At 40.8% G+C, this 21436-nt stretch overlaps 1 protein-coding gene across 1 annotated transcript in view; it reads left to right on the forward strand.

Moving 5' to 3' along the window:
- Positions 1-21436, forward strand: part of VPS53 (VPS53 subunit of GARP complex) — a 142860-nt gene that overhangs the window by 51138 nt on the left and 70286 nt on the right. Inside the window, exons 8-11 of the mRNA XM_055322439.1 lie at positions 2109-2187; positions 4733-4876; positions 5896-6038; positions 9398-9539. Coding sequence (XP_055178414.1) covers positions 2109-2187; positions 4733-4876; positions 5896-6038; positions 9398-9539 — 508 coding nt within the window. The remainder of the gene's footprint in view (positions 1-2108; positions 2188-4732; positions 4877-5895; positions 6039-9397; positions 9540-21436) is intronic.

The raw sequence follows: 21436 nt of genomic DNA on the forward strand, positions 1-21436 counted from the left end.
GGCCAAGTCTAGACTGTCTCAAGACGTGACTTTGAAAATGGATTAGAGAAGATGGCAAGGGGATCTGCAAATCATACTCTGGTACTTCTCCTGTCTTCTGCACTCTGGAAATACCAAACCTTGCCATAGGCTCTGGTTGTCTTTTCAAGCACCTCAGCAAGAATATGGAGTTAAGGGCTGAAGGGGGAAAGGTGAGAGGCAGAGATGGAACCTTCATATCACCGAGATGCTCAGGAGCCTTGAGAATATGACTGGAAATGTCCCCGATGAGTGTAAGAACTTCCCCTGCAGGAATTGTCCTTGTGGCTTAGGAAGGAACTGGTGCTCTCTTTGTGTTGCCAAGAAGCAAGTAGGACAGAGGGGCCTGAGCCTCTGGAAGCTCTGTCTTGTGACCTGGCACCAGGGGAGGCTGTCTGCCAGGCCCATTATGTGGAGTCACAAGACCTCTGAGGTACAGTTTTGCAAAAGCAAGTTCTCTTCACTCCTGTCAGAGCTCATACTCAAAGCATACTTCCTATTGTCCATTTGGCAACTCTAGATGGATGGCCCTACTTGTGATTTGGGGGCTACTCCAATAATAGCATTACCTCTGTCACTGAGTGACTCAAGAGGCTGCAAAGCCACCTGTAAGAGTGGTTTTAAAAGTTTTGAAGATAGTGGAAAAATCCTGGAAAGTATTTGGAGTAAAGCATAATTACAACTGTGCCACAGAAAAAAACAGATTGTTTGGGGTCCTCCCTATCCCCTCATTAAAAAAAAAAAAATTCTCAGTAGGTTGCCAGCCACCGCTAAATAGCCAAAGAAATTGTGGTTTTGAGCTGCTTGCTATTTCTAGAAACTTTACAGTTAATTCCAAAGTAACAGGGTGGAGACCAAAAAAGGAAGAACATTGTTTTATGGTGCTTTTAGCAAAGGTAAAATATTTGCCTCGGGCTCAGGGCAGTCAGCTCTGTGGGAATGAATGACTGGTGCAAGGCATCTAGCTCCTGGCGACTGAAGGACATGGTCACTGCAGGTGGTGCTGACATGCACAGTTCCTTTCTTATCCCAACTGCTTCTCCTCTTATTTCAGTGTGACAATTATTTCTTGAGTTCCTGGTAGACACACAGATCACTGGGTTAAGTTCAGGTTGACCTCCCCTTTCAAGCTAGCTTGTTTTGGTTGTCAGTGGGCATGAATTTCATCTTCATTCAATGGCCTTCACTCCCACACTACAGCTCATTTTATCTTTTGGAGCTTTTTCTTTTTACTTTAGAAAACATTCTTTTTGTTCATTTTTTTTATAAATTTTTTTTATTTATTTATGATAGTCACACAGAGAGAGAGAGAGAGAGGCAGAGACACAGGCAGAGGGAGAAGCAGGCTCCATGCACCGGGAGCCTGACGTGGGACTCGATCCTGGGACTCCAGGATTGCGCCCTGGGCCAAAGGCAGGCGCCAAACCGCTGCGCCACCCAGGGATCCCCAATTTTTTTTTTTTAATGATTGTGTTTATTTATTTGAGGGAGAGAGAGCACACGAGAGCAGGAGGGAGAGAGAGAGAGAATCTGAAGCAGACTCCCCACTGAGTATAGACCTGAACCAAAACTGAGTCAGAGGCTTACCCAATGGAGCCACCCAGGCAACCCTCCTTTTGTTCATTTGTTAAAACAGGATCCTGAAGTTGGCTTGCAGGGTGAAAAAGAAACCTCTCTGAGGCATTATGGAGCCCTCCTGCATTCTGGACTCCAAGGAGCAGGGGTGCAGCTATAGCAGTAACCCCACATAGATTTCTATTGGATTGGGTGTTTTTATGTAGCATTTTCCCAAGCATAACTACCCTCTGATAATACCTTGTAAAGATTAACATATACTCCCTCATAGCAGAGTGGCCTAGAAGAACTTTGGGATATAGAAAATCCATCATGAGAATAAATCAGATGCCTGGGTTCTGGTCATAAATCTGCTACTAACTAGTATGCGACCTCTCCTATCTAGCTACCACCTCCCTGTTCCCTGGATGATCTCTAAAGACTTTAATGGTTCTGAGCCTGATCAATCTTTGCATAGTTCCTTATGGATATATGAATATTACACCAGGCAGTGACATGTTCTCTTTTCCCTACAGAGTGAAGGCTGCCCAGACTGAATTAGGACAGCAAATCCTGGCTGATTTTGAAGAAGCGTTTCCTTCCCAAGGCACCAAGGTATTGTTTTCCCGCCAATCTTAGACATTATCACCATTCTTGCCTAATTCACACCCGCTACTGTTATTCTTCCTTTATCCTTCCAAAAGTGTCTGCTGGCAGCTGTAAGTCTATTTGCTAGAGGTTCAGGGTAATAAGACCATCCTTGATTTTAAATATCCCAAAGCAACATTGATTCTTCATCTGTGTTCTTCCAAACATCAAAGAATGAGGATTTATTTTGGTTTAATTTAATGTGTGTCAAACCTAATATCTCATCTGCCTAGCAAATTCCTTTTTTCTCATGGCTGTGTTAAAAAAAACATTTTTTTTTCAAACCACAGTGTTTTTTAGGATCATTACATAACTTACTGGTTTCATTTTGGCGAAAAGATGGCTGGGAGGAGCATCCACAGGCTTATGTAACTCTCAAAGTGACACAGTTAAGAGACTTACTTTTAATGATCAGAATCCTGTTCTTTAGGAGTAATCCCTTTAGCTCTTGCTGGTAGCATAGCTGTTTGTGTTGTGTCTGCGAAGGCCATGGTATTTCGCTTGTGAGCTATGGTTACCCTTCTCCCATAACAAGCTTTGCCTCAGTTGGCTGTCATTGTTCTTGGGTAACTGCTTTTAGTTCTGTCTTTCAAATTGTAGCAGATGTAATTTTAATGCGTTGCATGTGTCAGGGAGAGAAGAATCTTCAGAAGTTTTTTTCCTCTATTATTTGAGCATTTCAAGAGAACAAATTATTCAACACAGAAACAAACCGAAGTACACACAGGCAAGCAGCATTCCTCACTGCATTTGGTGGGTAGAGATGGGGATAGATGTTCATTTACTGAGCCAAGGAACGTTTCCTGGATCTGCTGTATAATTCAATAACTGGAAATATCTTAATCATTTTTCTTTGTGCTCCATAAAAGAAACTTAGGAAGTAGGTGGGGGTAGCTGCCCCAACTTTGTAGATTACTTCCTGTAGGAAACCTGCTCTTGATTTTAATGTCTGCATCTATAATGGCTGCCTTCTAGTAATCAGATATTTCATTTGTAAAATATGTTCCTTTCAGGACTTTATATTCTTTATTCATTTGATATAACTGTGGAGAATGGATGTTGGAAGGCCATTCTGTAAAAAGGAATTGCAAGATATTCACAAACTATAAGCACCAGACTTTTCTTAGTCCAAGGTCTGCTTTACTATATATTCTAGCCCAGTTGCAAAACGGTTCAGAAAGATATGAATGAAGCCCCAGCTTTATTGTTCAGAAGAAACTAATCTTGATCTACTTTATGTCTTTTTCTCAGATCCCACCAGGCAGATGAAATTAAAAAAAATTTTTTTAACAACTTGCTTCCTTTTTCTGTAGCTGGGTAACCTAATTTTTTTTTTTAAGTTTTCTACTTTCCCTTTCAATGACTATTGACTTTTCTTAAAGGCCTTATATTGCTATTCCTCTTTCACAAATAGAAATCAAGACATTAAAATTGTGCAAGGTAACCTAAGCCCTTTTTAAATGAAAATATCTGAATCCATGAGCCCATCGGTTTCAGTTTCTGTGTCTTCTCTATCAGATCAAGCACTTTCATCCAGAAACAAGAGGTGGGCAGTCAGAGCACTCAGCAGATGACATAACAACCACTCAGCACAGAGCGAGTCAGCATCTTAACAATTTAGCTCTCAGGCAACTTGGTAAATTTAAAAACTCTTGAACTTCAGTTGAGACAGATACATTATTGGACAGAGTTTACCCAGAAGAATCATAGAGATTTGGAAGAACATTAATCATCACCTAATTGAAGCCCTTTTCTTTTTCATTTATTTTTCAGATAAGTTTTAATAACTGTACCAAAGCTACACAGCTATTTAGCCCAACCAAGAGTAGATTCCCGGTGTTCTTTTTTGCTATAGTCCACTCATCCAACCATGTTCATGTTCGTTCAGTAAGTTACTACAAAGAAAAGTTCAGTGAAATTGAATTGGCTTCAGTAATAACAAAGGCCTTTCCAGCATGATGTATCAGTATGGCCCTCAATAACCTTCCATTGCCTTTCAGATCAAGGGGCCAATATCATGTTTTACCTTTGGCTACCTTTGTGGGTAGTTGACTGTCAGCAAAACAAGTCTGGTAGTTTAGAACTTGATTTTAGATTTTAAATGCCACTGCATTGTTTGTCACTAAGAACAGGAACCTGAGGTTGGAATCAGGGGGAAATGGCACATGTGGGGTGAGACCAGTGTCATTCTGAATTTTATGGCTCTTCACCAAGGTGATTTCAGTTTTGTATTCAGAAAGCATAATTTCCTATGACCATTGCTGCCTCTGTTTCCAAGATGTCTCCTTGCTGACTCACAAAGTAGCTTTTATATTGGCTGCTACGGACTAGCTTAATAATTCTTTCATCGACTAATAAGTAAAATATCCAGTCACAGCAAAAGAATAAGTGTCAGGGGAGTGGAAGTAATAATGTCTTCAAGAGAGGAACAAGAAGTAGTAGCTGTCAGAAGCCATGAGATTTAAAGGTTGCATCTGGCTCTTGAACTGGTGTGTGTTGTTTGTTTTACCAGAGGCCAGGAGGACCCAGCAATGTGCTACGAGATGCATGTCTGGTTGCTAATATTTTGGATCCTAGAATCAAACAGGAAATCATCAAAAAATTTATCAAACAGCATCTGTCAGAATATCTAGTACTTTTTCAAGAAAACCAAGATGTAAGTAATAATCACACCAAATTGATATTACATTTGAATTTTATTGACAATTAAGTACCCTCAAATCTGATTTATATATTTTTTTAATTTTTTTATTTATTTATGACAGTCAGAGAGAGAGAGAGGCAGAGACACAGGCAGAGGGAGAAGCAGGCTCCATGCACCGGGAGCCCGATGTGGGATTCGATCCCGGGTCTCCAGGATCGCGCCCTGGGCCAAAGGCAGGCGCCAAACCACTGCGCCACCCAGGGATCCCTGATTTATATTTTAATAGTACTACTGCCTTAAAATGTTGGTGGTTGAACTGTGAATCCTGGGAGGGGCTGACTGTACAGGTTGGTGGTTCTTAACCATTTTGAGGTCACTGACCTTTTGGAGAAATTAATGGGAGCTACACATACTCTCCCCAGAAAAATGTACCTATGCATAAAACTTTGCATACAGTTTTAGGATATTTACAGACCCTTATAGTTTAACATAGACCCAAGTTAATAACCTCTGGAATAAGTGAAAAAGTAGCCTAGATTCTTTAAAACTGTGAGAAATAGGGGCTCCTTGGTGGCTCAGGAGTCAGTTGAGCATCCAGCTCGATTTCGGCTCAGGTCATGATCTCAGGGTTGTGAGATCAAGCCCCAAATTGTGTTCCATGCCAAGCATGGAGCCTGCTTGGGATTCTCTCTCTCCGTGTCTAAAAAATAACATAAAATAAAACTGGGAGAAATAGGGCACCTGGGTGGCTCAGTGGTTGAGCATCTGCCTTTGGCTCAGGATGTGACCCCAGAGTCCTGGGATTGAGTCTCACATCAAGCTCCCTGCAGGGAGCCTGCTTCTCCCCCTCTCCCTATGTCTCTGCCTCTCTCTGTGTGTCTCATGAATAAATGAATTTAAAAATCTCAAAACAAAACAAAACAAAAAACTGTGAGAATAGAGATTTGTTCTGTTTTTCTTAGTTCTGTGTTTTTGATTATGTCAACACTACTTCTAAGCACCGGGTGGATTTTGTTCCTTACCTTCCTAAGGTTGCCTGGCTGGACAAAATCGACAGACGCTATGCCTGGATAAAACGCCAACTTGTGGACTATGAGGAGAAATATGGCCGTATGTTTCCACGTGAGTGGTACATGACCGAGAGGATTGCAGTAGAATTTTGCCATGTCACAAGGTAGATCCCAACTCTACTGGTTTTATTATTAATTGAGATCAATTAAAATTGGTTGATTGAAATCAATCCCCCAGTCTTTAGGAATTCTATGTTGTCTTGTGGATTGGATACCATTTCTACCTTTTGTTGTTGTTGTTTGAAAGTCCCCTTTTTAATGAGAGTTCTTCATCTGCGCTAGATTCTTCTCTCCCTTTAGAAGCCCCTTCTCCTGTCAAAAGTCAGGTTTTATAAACCCAAAACCAAACCCTAAACTCCAGTTGCAGCTGTATTCCAACTTCTCCAGCTTCAGACTTCCAAACCTAGAGGAGAGGGCATGTGTGTGGAGGAAAAATAGAAACTTCTAGGGAAAAAAGTGAAAAAGGGTACATAAGAGCCCTGGGCTAGTAGCCTATAGTCAAAGCATGTTTCCCCCCGCTTAAGAGTAATGCATCTGCTCCTGTCTTTGCTCTGGGGCTTTCCTTTGGCCTGACTCTTGCCTCAGACAGCCTGCCTTCTTGACTTAACCTAGTCAAGGTTCATCCACCAGATTCCCCTATGTTATTCGTCACCCCGCATTTTCTCCTGTATCTCCATCACATGCATCAGTGTACGGTGTATATATCCATCATCATTTCGCTTTTCTGACTTGCTACATAGTTCTAAAGGGACAGGGTAGTATCTACATCAGTGACAGGAAATATTTGCTAAACAAATTTCCTGCCCCTAATGCAGTGTTTTTATAGTCTTTGGATAGTTCATAATATCAGCATCTGAGTGTTCTGAGCATTCTAAAGACTTTCTGTCATTCCTCCTGTCTGCAGTTTCATGAATGTAGCCCAGGGCCAAATAGTTCATTTGTATTGAAGAATTAAAATCCAAGGTTAGATCAGTGTGTCCATGACAAAGCTAAAGCTAGAGTCAAAGCTTTTTATTCTTTACTTGCAGCTATACCGCAGCTAACAGGTAACAGGGTTTATCTATGCCCATAGATAACAGAGTTATCTATGCCCTTCTTTTTTTTTTTTTAGGATTTTATTTATTTATTCATGAGAGGCAAAGAGAGAGAGGCAGAGACACAGGCAGAGACAGAAGCAGGCTCCATGCAGGGAGCCTGATGTGGAACTCAATCCTGGGTCCAGGATCATGCCGTAGGCTGAAGGCAGACACTCAACTGCTGAGCCACCTAGGAATCCCCCCATTTTTTTTTTTTAAGATTTTTTTTTTGGGGGAATCCCTGGGTGGCGCAGCGGTTTGGCGCCTGCCTTTGGCCCAGGGCGCGATCCTGGAGACCCGGGATCGAATCCCACGTCGGGCTCCCGGTGCATGGAGCCTGCTTCTCCCTCTGCCTGTGTCTCTGCCTCTCTCTCTCTCTCTCTCTGTGTGTGACTATCATAAATAAATTAAAAAAAAATTTAAAAAAAAAGATTTTTTTTTTTTATTTGGGCAGCCCTGGTGGCTCAGCGGTTTAGCGCCGCCTTCGGTCCAGGACATGATCCTGGAGACCTGGGATTGAGTCCCACATCAGGCTCCTTGCATGGAGCCTGCTTCTCCGTCTGCCTATGTCTCTGCCTCTCTCTCTCTCTCTCTCTCTCTCTCTGTGTGTGTCTTTCATGAATAAATAAATAAAATCTTAAAAAAAAAGATTTTTTTTATTTAGCAGTTGGAGAAAGAGAGCATAAGCAGGGGGAGGGGCAGAGGGAGAGGGAGAAGCAGACTCCCTGCTGAGTGGGGAGGCTGATGTAGGGCTCTATCCCAGGACTTTGAGGTCATGACCTGAGTCACCCAGGCACCCCTTATCTATGCCCTTCTAACAGTGCACAATTATATTAACTCCAGCCTAATTTTTTAAAAAAGTCCCATGTCTAAGCATAACTCAGCCACTTTAGAATAATTGATGGTAGGCATCTTTCTTAAAATCATGGAGAATACAATCAAGTTGTACGCTTTAAACACATATTTATTTTGAAGGACAGAACTTGCCAAGATTTCTTAAGGGATATTGGCTATTGACTTTATTTTTTTTAAGATTATTTATTCATGAGAAACAGAGAGAGAGAGAGAGGCAGAGACACAGGCAGAGGGAGAAGCAGGCTCCTTGCAAAGAGCCTGATGTGGGACTGAATCCTGGATCTTGGGATCATGCCCTGAGCCAAAGGCAGACGCTCAACTCCTGAGCCACCCAAGCGTCCCTATCTTTTTTTTTTAAGTAGACTTTATTTTTTAAAGTAATTTTAGGATTATAGCAAAATTGAAAGGGAGATACAAAGGTTTCCCATATACTCCTGTCCCCACACGTGCATAGCCCCCCAATTATCAGCATCCCCCACCAAAATGTACATTTGTCTCAATGGACGAGCCTGCACTCACAGACCATTATCACCCAGAGTCCACAGTTTACATTAGGCTCGTTCAGTCCTGGTGTTGTACACTCTCTGTGGCTGTTGTTTCAGAAGCACATTTGCTACCATCGGTTTAATGTTGATTAGAGGACAATTGTGATTGTCACTTTCTAAGTCCTGATTAGCAAAGAAAGCAAATTCCTTGAGAAACTGATAACTAATTTTCTTCAGCCTATATAGTTCAGTGACTTGCAAACTAATTCTGTGAAAAATGCAGTCTGTAGGAGACTAGAAGTATACTAATGCCACAAATCTGCTATCATTGTGCTAGCTAATTGTGTTGCTGCTATTGCTGCCATATTGTTGGAATTTTGGCTAAAATCCTACAGATACATAATTTTCAAATAATCGCAGAGGCTCTTTGATTTTGCCATTTATTTGTATGGGAAGATAATCATGGCTCAGTACTTACTAAGAGCTCTCAGGTCACTGTTTCCTTACAGCGCCCATTCTGAAGCAGAACATTGAAGTGGTACATAAGCTTCACAGGCAGGAACCACCTGAGCATGCACATGCCACTTTTCACATGGGGATTTTAGTCTGTTTCTGCGGTTCCTGCTCTCTGGTTGAAGAGATGGTTATTCACCTCTTTGGAAGAGAGGGCTTTATAGTTCAGTAATTAATGACTTATGACATTTTACAAAATATATGCATTTTTATAAAATACTGAGTACTTTATATGGAAACAAATTATGGAAAGTTTGAAAGATCTAAAAATAGTAGTAACCATGTAAACAATTTGATCTCCTTAATCCTTGACTTTTTTGACTAGTGGGTAATTTTACCTTCAAATTCTTATTTAGATTATGTATTTCTGTTATCCAAACATAAAACTTAGTTGGTAACAGACCTCAGGATTTGAAATGACCACATACTTTTTCTTTCTTGGGGGGGTGCAAGCTATAAACTATTTAACCTATCTTGAACAGGTTTTTGTTTTTGTTTTGTTTTTTACAACATTCTTATTTCTTTATTTTGAAGGGCAGAACTTGCCAAGATTATGCGTACCAGAGCTAAGGAAATTGAAGTGAAACTGCTTCTTTTTGCTATTCAGAGAACAACTAACTTTGAGGGATTTCTTGCAAAACGCTTCTCCGGGTGCACCCTAACAGATGGAACTCTGGTAGGACCTTCCTGAGTGGGGCTGAAACACAAAATCAGGGGGTTTGGGTGGTTGGGCTTCACTTCAGTCTTTCCAAGTTCGGTGATTCCATCCAGTGGCTTGAGTGCTCAATCTTTCATTCCAGGGATTTCACTAAATTATGTGAATGGCAATGCAGAGTATTCTGTAGATTTCGTGTTTTCTATTATGTAGTATTTCACATTTTTAGAATATTTTGTCATCATTTTATCTAAGTAGTGGCTCCATTTTACAGACTGGTAATTTTGTGAGTTACAGAGGCTTCACTTATTGAATTACAAGTACTATATTACTTTGTGACTATTGAGTTTTATCATAGTTAGGGTATATTTTACTTTAGAGATTGTTTTCTTAATGTCTCTGGTGAGCAAACCAGGTCATTGTGTCTCTGTAAACCTCACAGCCAAATATACAAATCCGCATGTCAGAGAAACACTAAAAGATTAAAACACAAGGTACGTAAGTCTGAGAACTATGCACCTCCATTGGAAAGGTGGAGTATGTGTTGTTAGTTAAGATTACTTAATGTCTACATAAGCAAAGACTAGGTTCAAAGCTTCTCTCTAAAAACTTCTCTTTGGAAACCCAGCCTCCTTGCTAATATATCAATATGCTTTCTTCAGATTTCCTATCCATGAGGAACCAAACTTTTATGTTTTATGGTAATTTCCGTTTGCATTATTACACACGTGCGCACACACATACCTTGGGCTCTTTGATTGCAGAAATCGTGGTTGATTCATCTCTGTTCCCTAGTCATGCAAAAAAATACACAGACCTGTCTGTGTAGGCCAGCAGGAATGAGGAGGAAGAGGAGGGAAGGAGGAAGAAATCAAAGTTGAGAGAGTCAAACCTCTTAAATGCCTTTAAACCTGGTAACAACAGAAAAGTGATGTGATTTGGTAGGAAAATCCTTGGACCAACAAATCAAGAGACACTTGTGATCATCTAGATCCTGCTAGAATTCAGAACTGCCTCCTCTGTTACATGAAAAGAAGAAACTATCCTTAAATAACAGAGTACTAGGGAAATAAACAAGCAAACCCAGAAGCCATAAAGTACCGAAAGATTTCACAACATATAAAAAGAATGAAAGAGACCAATAATGTAATTAACGATACACAATAAGCCGGGGAAAAAAACAGCTTAAGATATAAGACCAAGTATTAATACCCAAAATAAATTTCTTTTAAATCAATAAGAAAAAGGCAAGTAACCAATTATAAAAATGGGTACAGAGCAGGAAATTCACTGAAGAAATAGTTGGCCAATAAACATGAAAAAAAAATAGAACAGGATACTAATTTTCTTACATCAGGTTGGCAAAAAAATTACAAGACTAACAATACAGGACTTTAGTGCTAGTATACAAATCAGTATAGCCGTTTTGGAGAGCCAGTTGTCATGTATCAAAAATTTAAATTTCACAACTAGTTATAGGGTCTACAAAAAAATTCATACCTGTAGATGTACCAAGAAAGGGGTGAACTGCAGCCATAAAAGGAAATAAATAATAAATAAATAAATAAATAAATAAATAAATAAATAAATAAATAAATAAAATTAAAAATAAATAAATAAATAAATTTGGAGATTTCTATAATGTTCATCACTGGAGAATAGTTAAATAAAATATGGTATACCCTTACTATGGAATAGTGGTAAAATGGGAGATCAATCTAGATGTACTATCATAGAAAAGAAACATCTCAGATACATTGTCAAGTGGAAAATATAAGCTACAGCCCAGTGTATATGGTGTAATTCCACACTTAAGAAACAAAGAGCATGTTTATGTGTATAAATATCTAAGAAAAAGGTCTAGAAATGACAATAATGGATGTTCTGGGGAAGGAAGTTGGAGTGAGACTATGTGGAGAAGCAAAGAATTATTTTTTCATTTTATTCTGGTATTATATTTGAATTTTTCTTACACAAATGCATTTGAGTAGTTTTTTAAAAATACTTTTTTGTATTTACATGCTTTAATGAAGTTATTTTTCAGTTTTGTTTTTGTTTTTTAATGAGGGAGATGAGCCAAAACAGTGACTTCCAAACTATTTAACAAATTCTAATGTGGAATCCACACAGAATATTGACTGACATTTTTTGAACATCCACTGTGTGTTCTACACTGCTATAAGTGCCTTTTCCTGCGGTCAGTCACTTTGCTTCATCAGCTATAGGAGGGAGGTCCTATATTCATTTAAAACTTACTAGCAGTCACACAGCTAATACGTAAATACAGAAAAAACAGCTACTCTGGTTGAAGCAGGGAAGAGCAGAGATTGGGCTTGGAGTCCCGTTCCCTTGTTCACCCTTCACCTTTATTACCTTCTCTAGCCCCTACCCTTTTAGGCCTAAAATCCTGGGACTTCAGTGGAATCCCTTCTATGCCTCTTTGTAAGACCTGCCTCAGAGCGCAACCTGGGTGGCTTAGTGGTTTAGCACCACCTTTGGTCCAGGGCGTGATCCTGGAGACCCAGGATCAAGTTCCACATCAGGCTCCCTGCATGGAGCCTGCTTCTCCCTCTGTGTCTCTGCCTCTCTCTCTCTCTCTCTCTCTCTCTCTCTCTCTCTCTCTCTCTCTCTTTCTCTCTGTGCATCTCTATGAATAAATAAATAGAATCTTAAAAAAAAAAAAAAAAGACCTGCCTCAGAGTAGGTGCATCATGAGCTGGTCCCTCAGGATACTGGGCTGAAGAGTGGGGCTGGCAGCACTCAGTTTTAAGGCAAATCCGTAAGGCCCTGCCTGCTTCAGGCCAGACATGACCGTATTGAAATAAAATACAAGGAACCACAGAACACTCTTTCCTACTTAAAAAATAAAAATACACATGTATACTGCTCTGCTTGTTACCTCATGTTCAAAATCGGTTTCTTTTTACTAACAAGGACAAAAATTGGCCATGGAACAAATGAAAATGCCCATAAAAAAAAAAAGATGCAAATCACAAAAGGAAATAATAGGTGATAGAAATGTGATTGAAAGAAGAATGCATCTCTCTCTTGAGAAGTATTTGGTTGGCTTCAGCAGTGCCTGATAGCCTCACATTGGCCCTCCTCTCTGCCCTACCCATGCTGTGTTTCGGGCCTGGTTTCAGAGAGACTCATGCAGCTCTGGGTTCATCCCAAAGAGATCTGCTTGGGGACAGGAGGTTTAAGCATTGAACATAGACCCCACGTGGGAGTGCCCCCCTTTGCACCTGGGGCTTCCATCTGAGCAGAGTCAAGGGAGCATAAGGACAGGTTCCATGAGCCAGTATTCCAGCTAACTGTGTGGGAAATAGATCCCAGTGAAGGCTGCTTGAATAACATTAGTGCCAAACACCTGTTTCAGACCATTCTTCTCCTCCTTTGGCTGGGCCCTACTTCCTGGTGATTTTGCTTTTACATTTAGAACTATAGGATTACAGGGGAACAAATGGCCCCATTGTATCTGATGACCAGCATAGCCTATAAACTTGGAGCTGTCCCAGGACATATCACATCTCATTTGTACTAGGAAGTACACCACAGGTCCAAAGAGGTAGTGTAATGTGGGCCAGGAAGGCCCCTTCTGGACAGGGTGAACCTATTGAACAGGATAACCAGGTACGTACCATGGGAAAACTGGCAGGAGCTGTTTGAAGACATTGTTTTTTAATAGAAAATAGGTATAGGAATGCCACAATGGCAGGTGTCCCCCTGTAAGCACATTCTATATGAGGAAGGAGAGAGCTTGGAGGTGCTTATTTCTCAGGGCAGTGTGGCCTCTTCACTTGAGCTCACTCTGCCAGGGCCAGGCTCCTAAACTGTAGCCTTCGACCTCCTGACAGGTGCTGTGCTCTGCAAGGTTGGTCATGGTCAGCTGGGAACACTTGAACCTTTGCGGTTTTGTTTTCTTGTTTTTGTGTCTGTGTTTTGGTTTATTACCAATTTCTTCCCTTTTTTGTCTTCTGTTCTGGAAATTTTCTGGCATAATTGACCTATAAATTTCTCCAATTGTTCAGTTGTTGCTTCTTCTATCAAGTTTGCAGAGAATTTTAGGTTAAAGATCCTTGGCCAGAAAATCCTGCTAAGACATACACTCTTTATTCTCCCCTCCCAATAATCAACTATCTTTTCCACAGACTTCTCCAAATCATTCAAATTCTTTAGACCAGACTTCTCTGGACCACTCTTTGTCCTAGCATGACCCAGCAACCATTCTGCATTCCAAGTCCTGACAGTGACTGGTCCATAACCCTTAATGATCATCCCTTAAAAATTAGTTTCTAGAAAGGCAGCAGAACTCCTATTGCCTCCTCAATAAGGCAGGTAGGTCTTAGCCAATCAACTCACTGCATCCCCACTGTGGGAATATGTAAATGATATGCTTCTCACTGTGGGTGGTGGTCTCTCTGAGCCTGGCCCTGTCATCTTGCTGTGGGCCAAGTGGGGACACACCTTCACCTGCAGCCTGTAGACCTCAGTAGCAGGGCCACTGGTGGATCAGTCATGGCCACTGGCTCCCAAAAGTGTTGGGCTGTGCTGGGGTTCCAAGTGGTCTGACTCCCCAGTCTAGCTGCTCAGCACCCCACCTGAAGAAGCTGCTCCTTGTCTCCTTACCTCCTCCCTGTGCTGTCTTGCTTTGGGGAAAAATCTTCCGTGGTTACCATTTTATTTCAGGGCATCAGAATAAACTACAAAATGAACCAAGGTATTGGTTAACCTTGATACCCTTTAACATAAGCCAGATTTCAGATACCCTTTAACATAAGCCAGATTTCAGAGAAGGTTAGTGAATTCCTTGCAAAGTTACGGAACAGATAAGTCAGCCAGTCAGGTGGACCATAGACCCTCCCAGGTCCATTCATCCCTTCTCACTGTATTATTCAGATCCTTTTAAGCCTCTTGCTGACTGATGAACAAGTAGAGTGAGCAGGAAAGGCGATGATCTCATCTGGAAGAGCCTGCCACAGTCCAGTTCCTCCAAACTGATCAGTGTGATGCGTCATCATTGGCTCTTTTTTGACAGATGCAATTTTGACATCTGAAAGAAATGGAAACTGAAAGAACCTTAAGGATAGGGCTTGTCTTGTTTTTGTGGTACTAGCCCTAACATGTTTACAGTGTCCTGTGCTGTAATTTACTGGAAGAAGTGAGCTGCCTTTTGCTAATTGCCTAAACTCCTGGCCCTTAAGAGAAATTCAAAATACTCTGTAAATTAAAATGCCTTGAAATTAAAAGCAAATGTGTGGGTGTGATTAACTATACCTGCAGGCATTCTTAGTGACTCAATGATTAGATTCAAGGTAAATATTATATTTAACCTCTGTGAAAGCAGAGTGGGTTAAGTTTTTCTTTTAAGATTTTATTTATTCGGGATCCCTGGGTGGTGCAGCGGTTTAGCGCCTGCCTTTGGCCCAGGGCGCGATCCTGGAGACCCGGGATCGAATCCCACGTCGGGCTCCCGGTGCATGGAGCCTGCTTCTCCCTCTGCCTGTGTCTCTGCCTCTCTCTCTCTCTCTCTCTGTGTGTGTGACTATCATAAATAAATAAAAATTAAAAAAAAATTTTATTTATTCATGAGAGACACACACAGAGAGAGAGAGAAGCATAGACATAGGTAGAGGGAGAAGCAGACTCCATGCAGAGAGCCCGATGTGAGACCTGATCCTGGAACTCCAGGATCACCCTCTGGGCCAAAGGCAGGCGCTTAACCACTGAGCCACTGGAGCAATGTTTCAGTTAGGTTAAGTTTTTGTAAAAGACTCACTGAGTTTGGGAGATTTGGGGTTTTGTTTTTGTTTGTTTTTTTTTTCTTAAATAAAATTTAAAATTTTCCCATTTCATGTAGCTGGATTTCCCCTCCTCTTGGCCATTGCATAAATTGCCTTTCTAAATAGAATCATCCTTTGGCTTATAGGGATGCTTTTAGTATATATTATATTTGCCTGATTTTTAAAATTACATTATAAATGTATAAGCTATAGGCATAATTTTTAACCATGAAGTTTGAGCATAAGAATGTTTGCAGAAAGCTCACTATGTAAGAAAGCCCACCAGAGTGGCTTGCCCTGTACCTCAGTCTTACAGCAACTTAACACCTGAATCAGGGAGACCATGTAAGTGGAGGAGGAACAGAGTTTCAGCAGTTCTGCCACAGTATGATAACTTCTGTCCTGAGCAAGGAAATAGCTCTCCTTTGATTTCAAAACGCTTTATAAATAATTTCTTTTGATGATGAATGAATGTATTCCTTCATTTAAATAACATCTGAAGAAGAGATTAACTTCTGTTAATTTGTTTCTGAGAAGAAAGTAATACATGGTCAAGATAGAAAAGGTAGAAATTATACCAAGAATGGAGACAAGAGAAAATGTCATTCGTTTTCCCATCAGAGATGGTGGTGTGTTCTTTTTATAAAGTTGAAATTGCACCTTTTTTTTTAAGATTTATTTATTTATTTGAGAGAGAAAGAGAGTGGGAGGTGAGGAGGAGCAGAGGGAGAGAGAATCTCAAGCAGACTGCACTAGCACTGAGCCCAACACGGGCCTCCATCTCACAACCCTGAGATAGTGACCTGAACAGAAATCAAGAGTCAGACACTCAACTGACTAAGCCACCCAGGCATCCTTGGGTTGTTTGTCTTTTATTCTTGAGTTATGGGAATGTTTTGGGTTTTTTTTTTTTTTAAGATTTTATTTATTCATGAGAGATACAGAGAGAGGCAGAGACATAGACAGAGGGAGAAGCCAGCTCCCTGTGAGGAGCCTGATGCAGAACTCAATCCCAGGATCCTGGTATTACGCCCTGAACCAAAAGCAGATGCTCATTGAGCCACCCAAGTGCTCCTGTGGTAATGTTTTTAAAAAATGTTTTCTAGGGGATCCCTGGGTGGCTCAGTGGTTTAGTGCCTGCCTTCAGCCCAGGACATGATCCTGGAGTCCCAGGATCGAGTCCCACGTCAGGCTCCCTGCATGGAGCCTGCTTCTCCCTCTGCCTGTGTCTCTGCCTCTGTGTGTGTGTGTGTGTCTCATGAATAAATAAATAAAATCTTAAAAATAAATAAATAGATAAATAAATAAATAAATAAATAAATAAATAAATAAATAAATAAAATGTTTTCTAAGTATATTCTATCACTTATCAGGTACATGATTTATAAATATTTTCTCCCATTCTGTGGATTGTCATTTCACTTTTTTGATAGTGTCCTTTGATATACAAAAGTTTTCCGTTTTGATGAAATCCTACTTTCTTGGTTTTTTTCTTTTGTTATTTGAGTTTTGGTGTCATCCCCAAGGTCACAAGCACTTAACCTGTGCTTTATGCTAAGAGTTTTATAGTTTGGGACTCTTATATTTATTTATTATTATTTTTAAAAATTTTATTTAGTTATCCATGAGAGACACAGAGAGACATACACACGCAGAGGGAGAAGCAGGCTCCTCGCAGGGAGCCCAATGCGGGACTTGATCCCCGGACTCGGGATCATGCCCTAAGCCAAAGGCAGACGCTCAACCATTGAGCCACCCAGGCATCCCTGGACTCTTATATTTAGATCTTTGATTCATATCGTGCTTATTTTTATATATGATGTGTAAATATGGTTTTATAGCTTTTCTTCCTATGTCATATCTTTTTTTTTTTTTTTTTTTACGATAGTCACAGAGAGAGAGAGAGAGAGAGAGAGAGAGAGAGGCAGAGACACAGGCAGAGGGAGAAGCAGGCTCCATGCACCGGGAGCCCGACGTGGGACTCGATCCCGGGTCTCCAGGATCACGCCCTGGGCCAAAGGCAGGCTCCAAACCGCTGCGCAACCCAGGGATCCCCCTATGTCATATCTTAAGTGGTTTCTCAGTAATTATATTTCATGGTAGAGATGGTCCACAATTTCCCTAACTATCCTTTTCTTGTTGGACCCTTAAGTACTTGTCATTTTTTCTTTTTAAAAAAATATTTTATTTATTCATGATAGAGAGAGAGAGAGAGAAAGAGAGAGAGAGAGGGGGGCAGAGGGAGAAGCAGGCTCCATGCAGGGAGCCTGACACGGAACTCGATCCCGGGTCTCCAGGATCACGCCCCGGGCCGAAGGCGGTGCTAAACCGCTGGACTACCAGGGCTGCCCCATTTTTTCATTATTATAAACAAGACCACAGCAAACAAATTTTTGTTCAAATTGGAGATAAGTTTCTTATGCTACAAGTTGAATTACAGGGCCAAAAGAGAGGAGTTTTTCAAATTTAAGATAGCCTCTGTTTTGGGGTGCCTGGGTGGCTCACTCGGTTACTTGCCTGCCTTTGGCTCAGGTCATGATCCTGGGGTTCTGGGATTGAGCTCTGCATTGGGCTCCCTGCTCAGCAGGGAGTCTGCCTCTCCCTCTCCCGCTTCCTCTGCCTGTGCACAAGCTCTCTCTCTCTCTCTCTCTCTCTCTCTCTCTCTCTGGAAAGTAAAAATTTAAAAAAAAAAAAAGATAGCCTCTGTTTTAAACTGTTTTCTGTATTCTTGTGTCTTATGAATGCCCCTGCTTAATCTCCCAGCACTAGTCTTGATGTTAGTGATGGTTTGTAAAGGTTCAGAAGAGTTACTCTTTGTTTTCATGTAATTTGTGGTGCTAACGCACTGATGCTTAATGTAAAGGGATAACTCTGCCAGATTAAAACAAAAAAAAAAAAGCAAAGCAATCTGAAACTTTTTTTAGAATAATACACGCTTCCTCCTAGGAATATACTCAAGAAAATTGAAAATTCAAAAAAAAATTGAAAATTCTCTTATGTTCATATAAAAACTTGTACATGAATGTTCATGGCAGCACTATTCACAGTAGCCAAAAAGAAGAAACAACCCAAATATCTTTTAATGAACAAATGGTTAAGCAAAATGTGGTATACCCACACGGTGGAATATTATTCAGCCAAAAAAAAAAAAAGAGACTGAAATACTGACACATATTACAGGTTGAACCTTTAAAACACAATACAAAGTGAAAGAAGCCAGATGCAAAAGGCCACATTTTATATGAAATGTCCAGAATAGGCAAACTCATAGAGACAGTAAGTGGATTAGGAGTCACCAGGGATTGGGGGAAGGGGAGGATTGGAAGTAATAGCTAATGGATATGGGGCTTCCTTTGGGGTAAAAGTGTTCTGGAACTGAACAGTGGTGATGATGGTGGCACCATCTCGTGAACATACTGAAAATCACTCAATTGTAAATCACCTAACATGGTGAATTTGATGTTAATTATATGTCACAATTTTAAAATATTACAGGTTTTAGGAAATAGATTAGTTATAAATATCTTCACTCTTCAGATAATTTGTCTACCAAAAAAGAAAAATGTATGCTTGTTAAAGCTCTATCAGAATAAAGTATTTTATTATTTTTTTATTTTTTAAAAAATTTATTTCCATATTCATGAGAGACAGAGAGAGAGGCAGAGACATAGGCAGAGGGAGAAGCTGGCTCCCTGCCTGGAGTCCAAGATCCAGATCACAGGATCACGCCTTGAGCCTAAGGCAGACACTCAACTGCTGAGCCACCCAGGCATCCCAGAATAAAATATTTCAAAAGAACAATGTCTTCCTTCTTGATTACTCTAAATTCCTCTCCCCAGAGATGTCTACTGTTTAATAGTTGGGGGTATATTTTTGAGACTGTGCTATAAGTTATGCACATGCACGCATGCACACACAGGTTGCACACACACAGGTTTTTTTGTTTTGTCTATAGAAAATAGAAACTTTTGCCCGTGTCTGAAGAGGATTTTATTGAGTGTTTCTTATCCAATCAAGATTTATTCACAGACTTTTAAAAAAGCTTTTATTTATTAATTTGATAAAGACGGCACAAACGGGGAACAGCAGGAAGAGGGAGAAGCAGACTCCCTGTTGAGCAGGGAGCCCCACATGGGGCTCAATCCCAGGACTCTGGGATCATGACCTGAGCAGAAGACAGATGCTTAACTGACTGAGCCACCCAGCCACTCCTCATGAACGTTTTTTAAGCTATTTGTGTATAGCCTTGGCAAAAGATGAAAAATTGAATCAGACGGGTGCCTATTGTTTAGTGGAGAAAGAAGCTATACATAACTGTCACAATATAAGATATGAGCGTGGTGGTACTGAGAGAGGTCCCAGCAATATTAAACCAGGTGTGCAGGGCCCTGTGTTTACAGTCATATCAGCTGAAGCCTCCAAGCCATCTCTTTAAGGACAAATCAGGAGTTGAGCTGGAATAAAGTATTTATGGAATGAGAAATGCAGAAGTTGTGGAATTTTCGTCTACTAAGTGAAAGCTTTCTCCTCCAGGAAAAGGAAACAGATGAGTCTTAAATTTCAGAGCTCCTTCTCTGATCATTTGAAGTGTCCAGCAAGGGCCTCAGAAAAGGATTTGTGTGGGCAGACCCAGATGCAGAGACACTACTGACCAAAGCCAGCTTCTCTCCCTAGCAGTAAATTAGACCGCTTGTCCATCCCATGGACCTTATTTTTTTTGGAGGTGGTGGGAATCCCATGTGTTTAATTAGTAGGAGTTAACTTGCTGTATGTAGAATTTTTCTTTCCCATATGGACTTGAAGTCAACTGTCATCATAGCACAAATTATGAATTCTTTTTAAATTGGAAAGTCGTTCAGTTCTTGGCATTTTTTTTTTGTTTTTGTTTTGTTTAGCAACCCAGAGCTCATGGAATATGTCATTTGAGTTATTTAAGATCTAAACCCAAACTTGTAATTCTTTATGGTCTATGACAGCTGCAGAGAAGAAATGAGAAGTGTGGTCTGGTTGGCTCCAATAACGGGGCTCTTGCATAGAAGGCCGAGTTGTGCTGGTGATTGCTCCTTGCAAAGACATTCTTTCATCACAGCAAATTAGTCCGAGCAGAAACACAGCCCACCAAACAGCAGGAGTCTGTGCCTGCCCCTCGATGTTTGGGTTTTTTTTTTTTTGTTGTTGTTGTTCTTTTTTTAAAGATTTTATTTATTTATTCATGAGAGACACAGAGAGAGAGGCAGAGACATAGGCAGAGGCAGAAGCAGGCTCCATGCAGGGAGTCTGATGTGGGACTCAATCCTGGGATTCCAGGATCACGCCCTAAGCCCAAGGCAGACACTCAACTGCTGAGCTACCCAGGTGTCCCCACCCCTCAATGTTTTCTAACACAGTATTTACCCATAGTGTTAGCAGTACATGCTGTACTGTGAGAGCTTCCTTGGAGACTAGGGAAAAAGAGAAGCCCATGCTTACACCTTTGTAATTTGATGGACCCATTGTTTTCATTTCCTTGGGAAATCCCAAAGAGGCACAGTAGTAGGGACAGCATTTTGTGTCTAAAACAAATTCTTTTTACAGAATTTTTTTGTCTTGTGTTCCTACTTCTTTGCCATTTGAGAGTTGCTCCATTGAGAAAGGCACCGCCACAGTTCTGCCCCATTAAATATGAATGAGAACTCCCACTTACTGAGCTTTCCCTGCATGCCAGATGTTGTTTGAGCTGCTTTATATACATATCTCATGCTTTACATACATAGTCTCATTTGATCCTCAGGCAGTTCCACATGGTGGGCATTAATGTCCCTTCACATTGCAGGCAACAGCCAAGGCTTAGAGAAGCTAAGCAGCATATCCAAGTGATAGAGCCTAGACTCAAACCCAGGTTTGTCACTCATTAATGACGACACCAGCCATGTAGTTGCTCAGGCCAAAAAAGGAATGAATTTTGATTCCTTTTTTTCCTACACCCTCACATTCATTTTCTCAGCCCGTCCTCTTGGGTTTACTTCCTAAATATGTCCCAAATCTGGCCACCTGTTTCCATCTACACAGCACTAGCTTAATCCAGTCCTGTATTACTCTTTGCCTGGAACACAGTAGCAGCCTCTTAGACTGGTCTTCCATTACAGCTCATCTTCC

Source organism: Nyctereutes procyonoides, unplaced genomic scaffold (assembly GCF_905146905.1).
Source record: "Nyctereutes procyonoides isolate TBG_1078 unplaced genomic scaffold, NYPRO_anot_genome, whole genome shotgun sequence".
NCBI classification, from domain to species: Eukaryota; Metazoa; Chordata; class Mammalia; order Carnivora; family Canidae; genus Nyctereutes; species Nyctereutes procyonoides.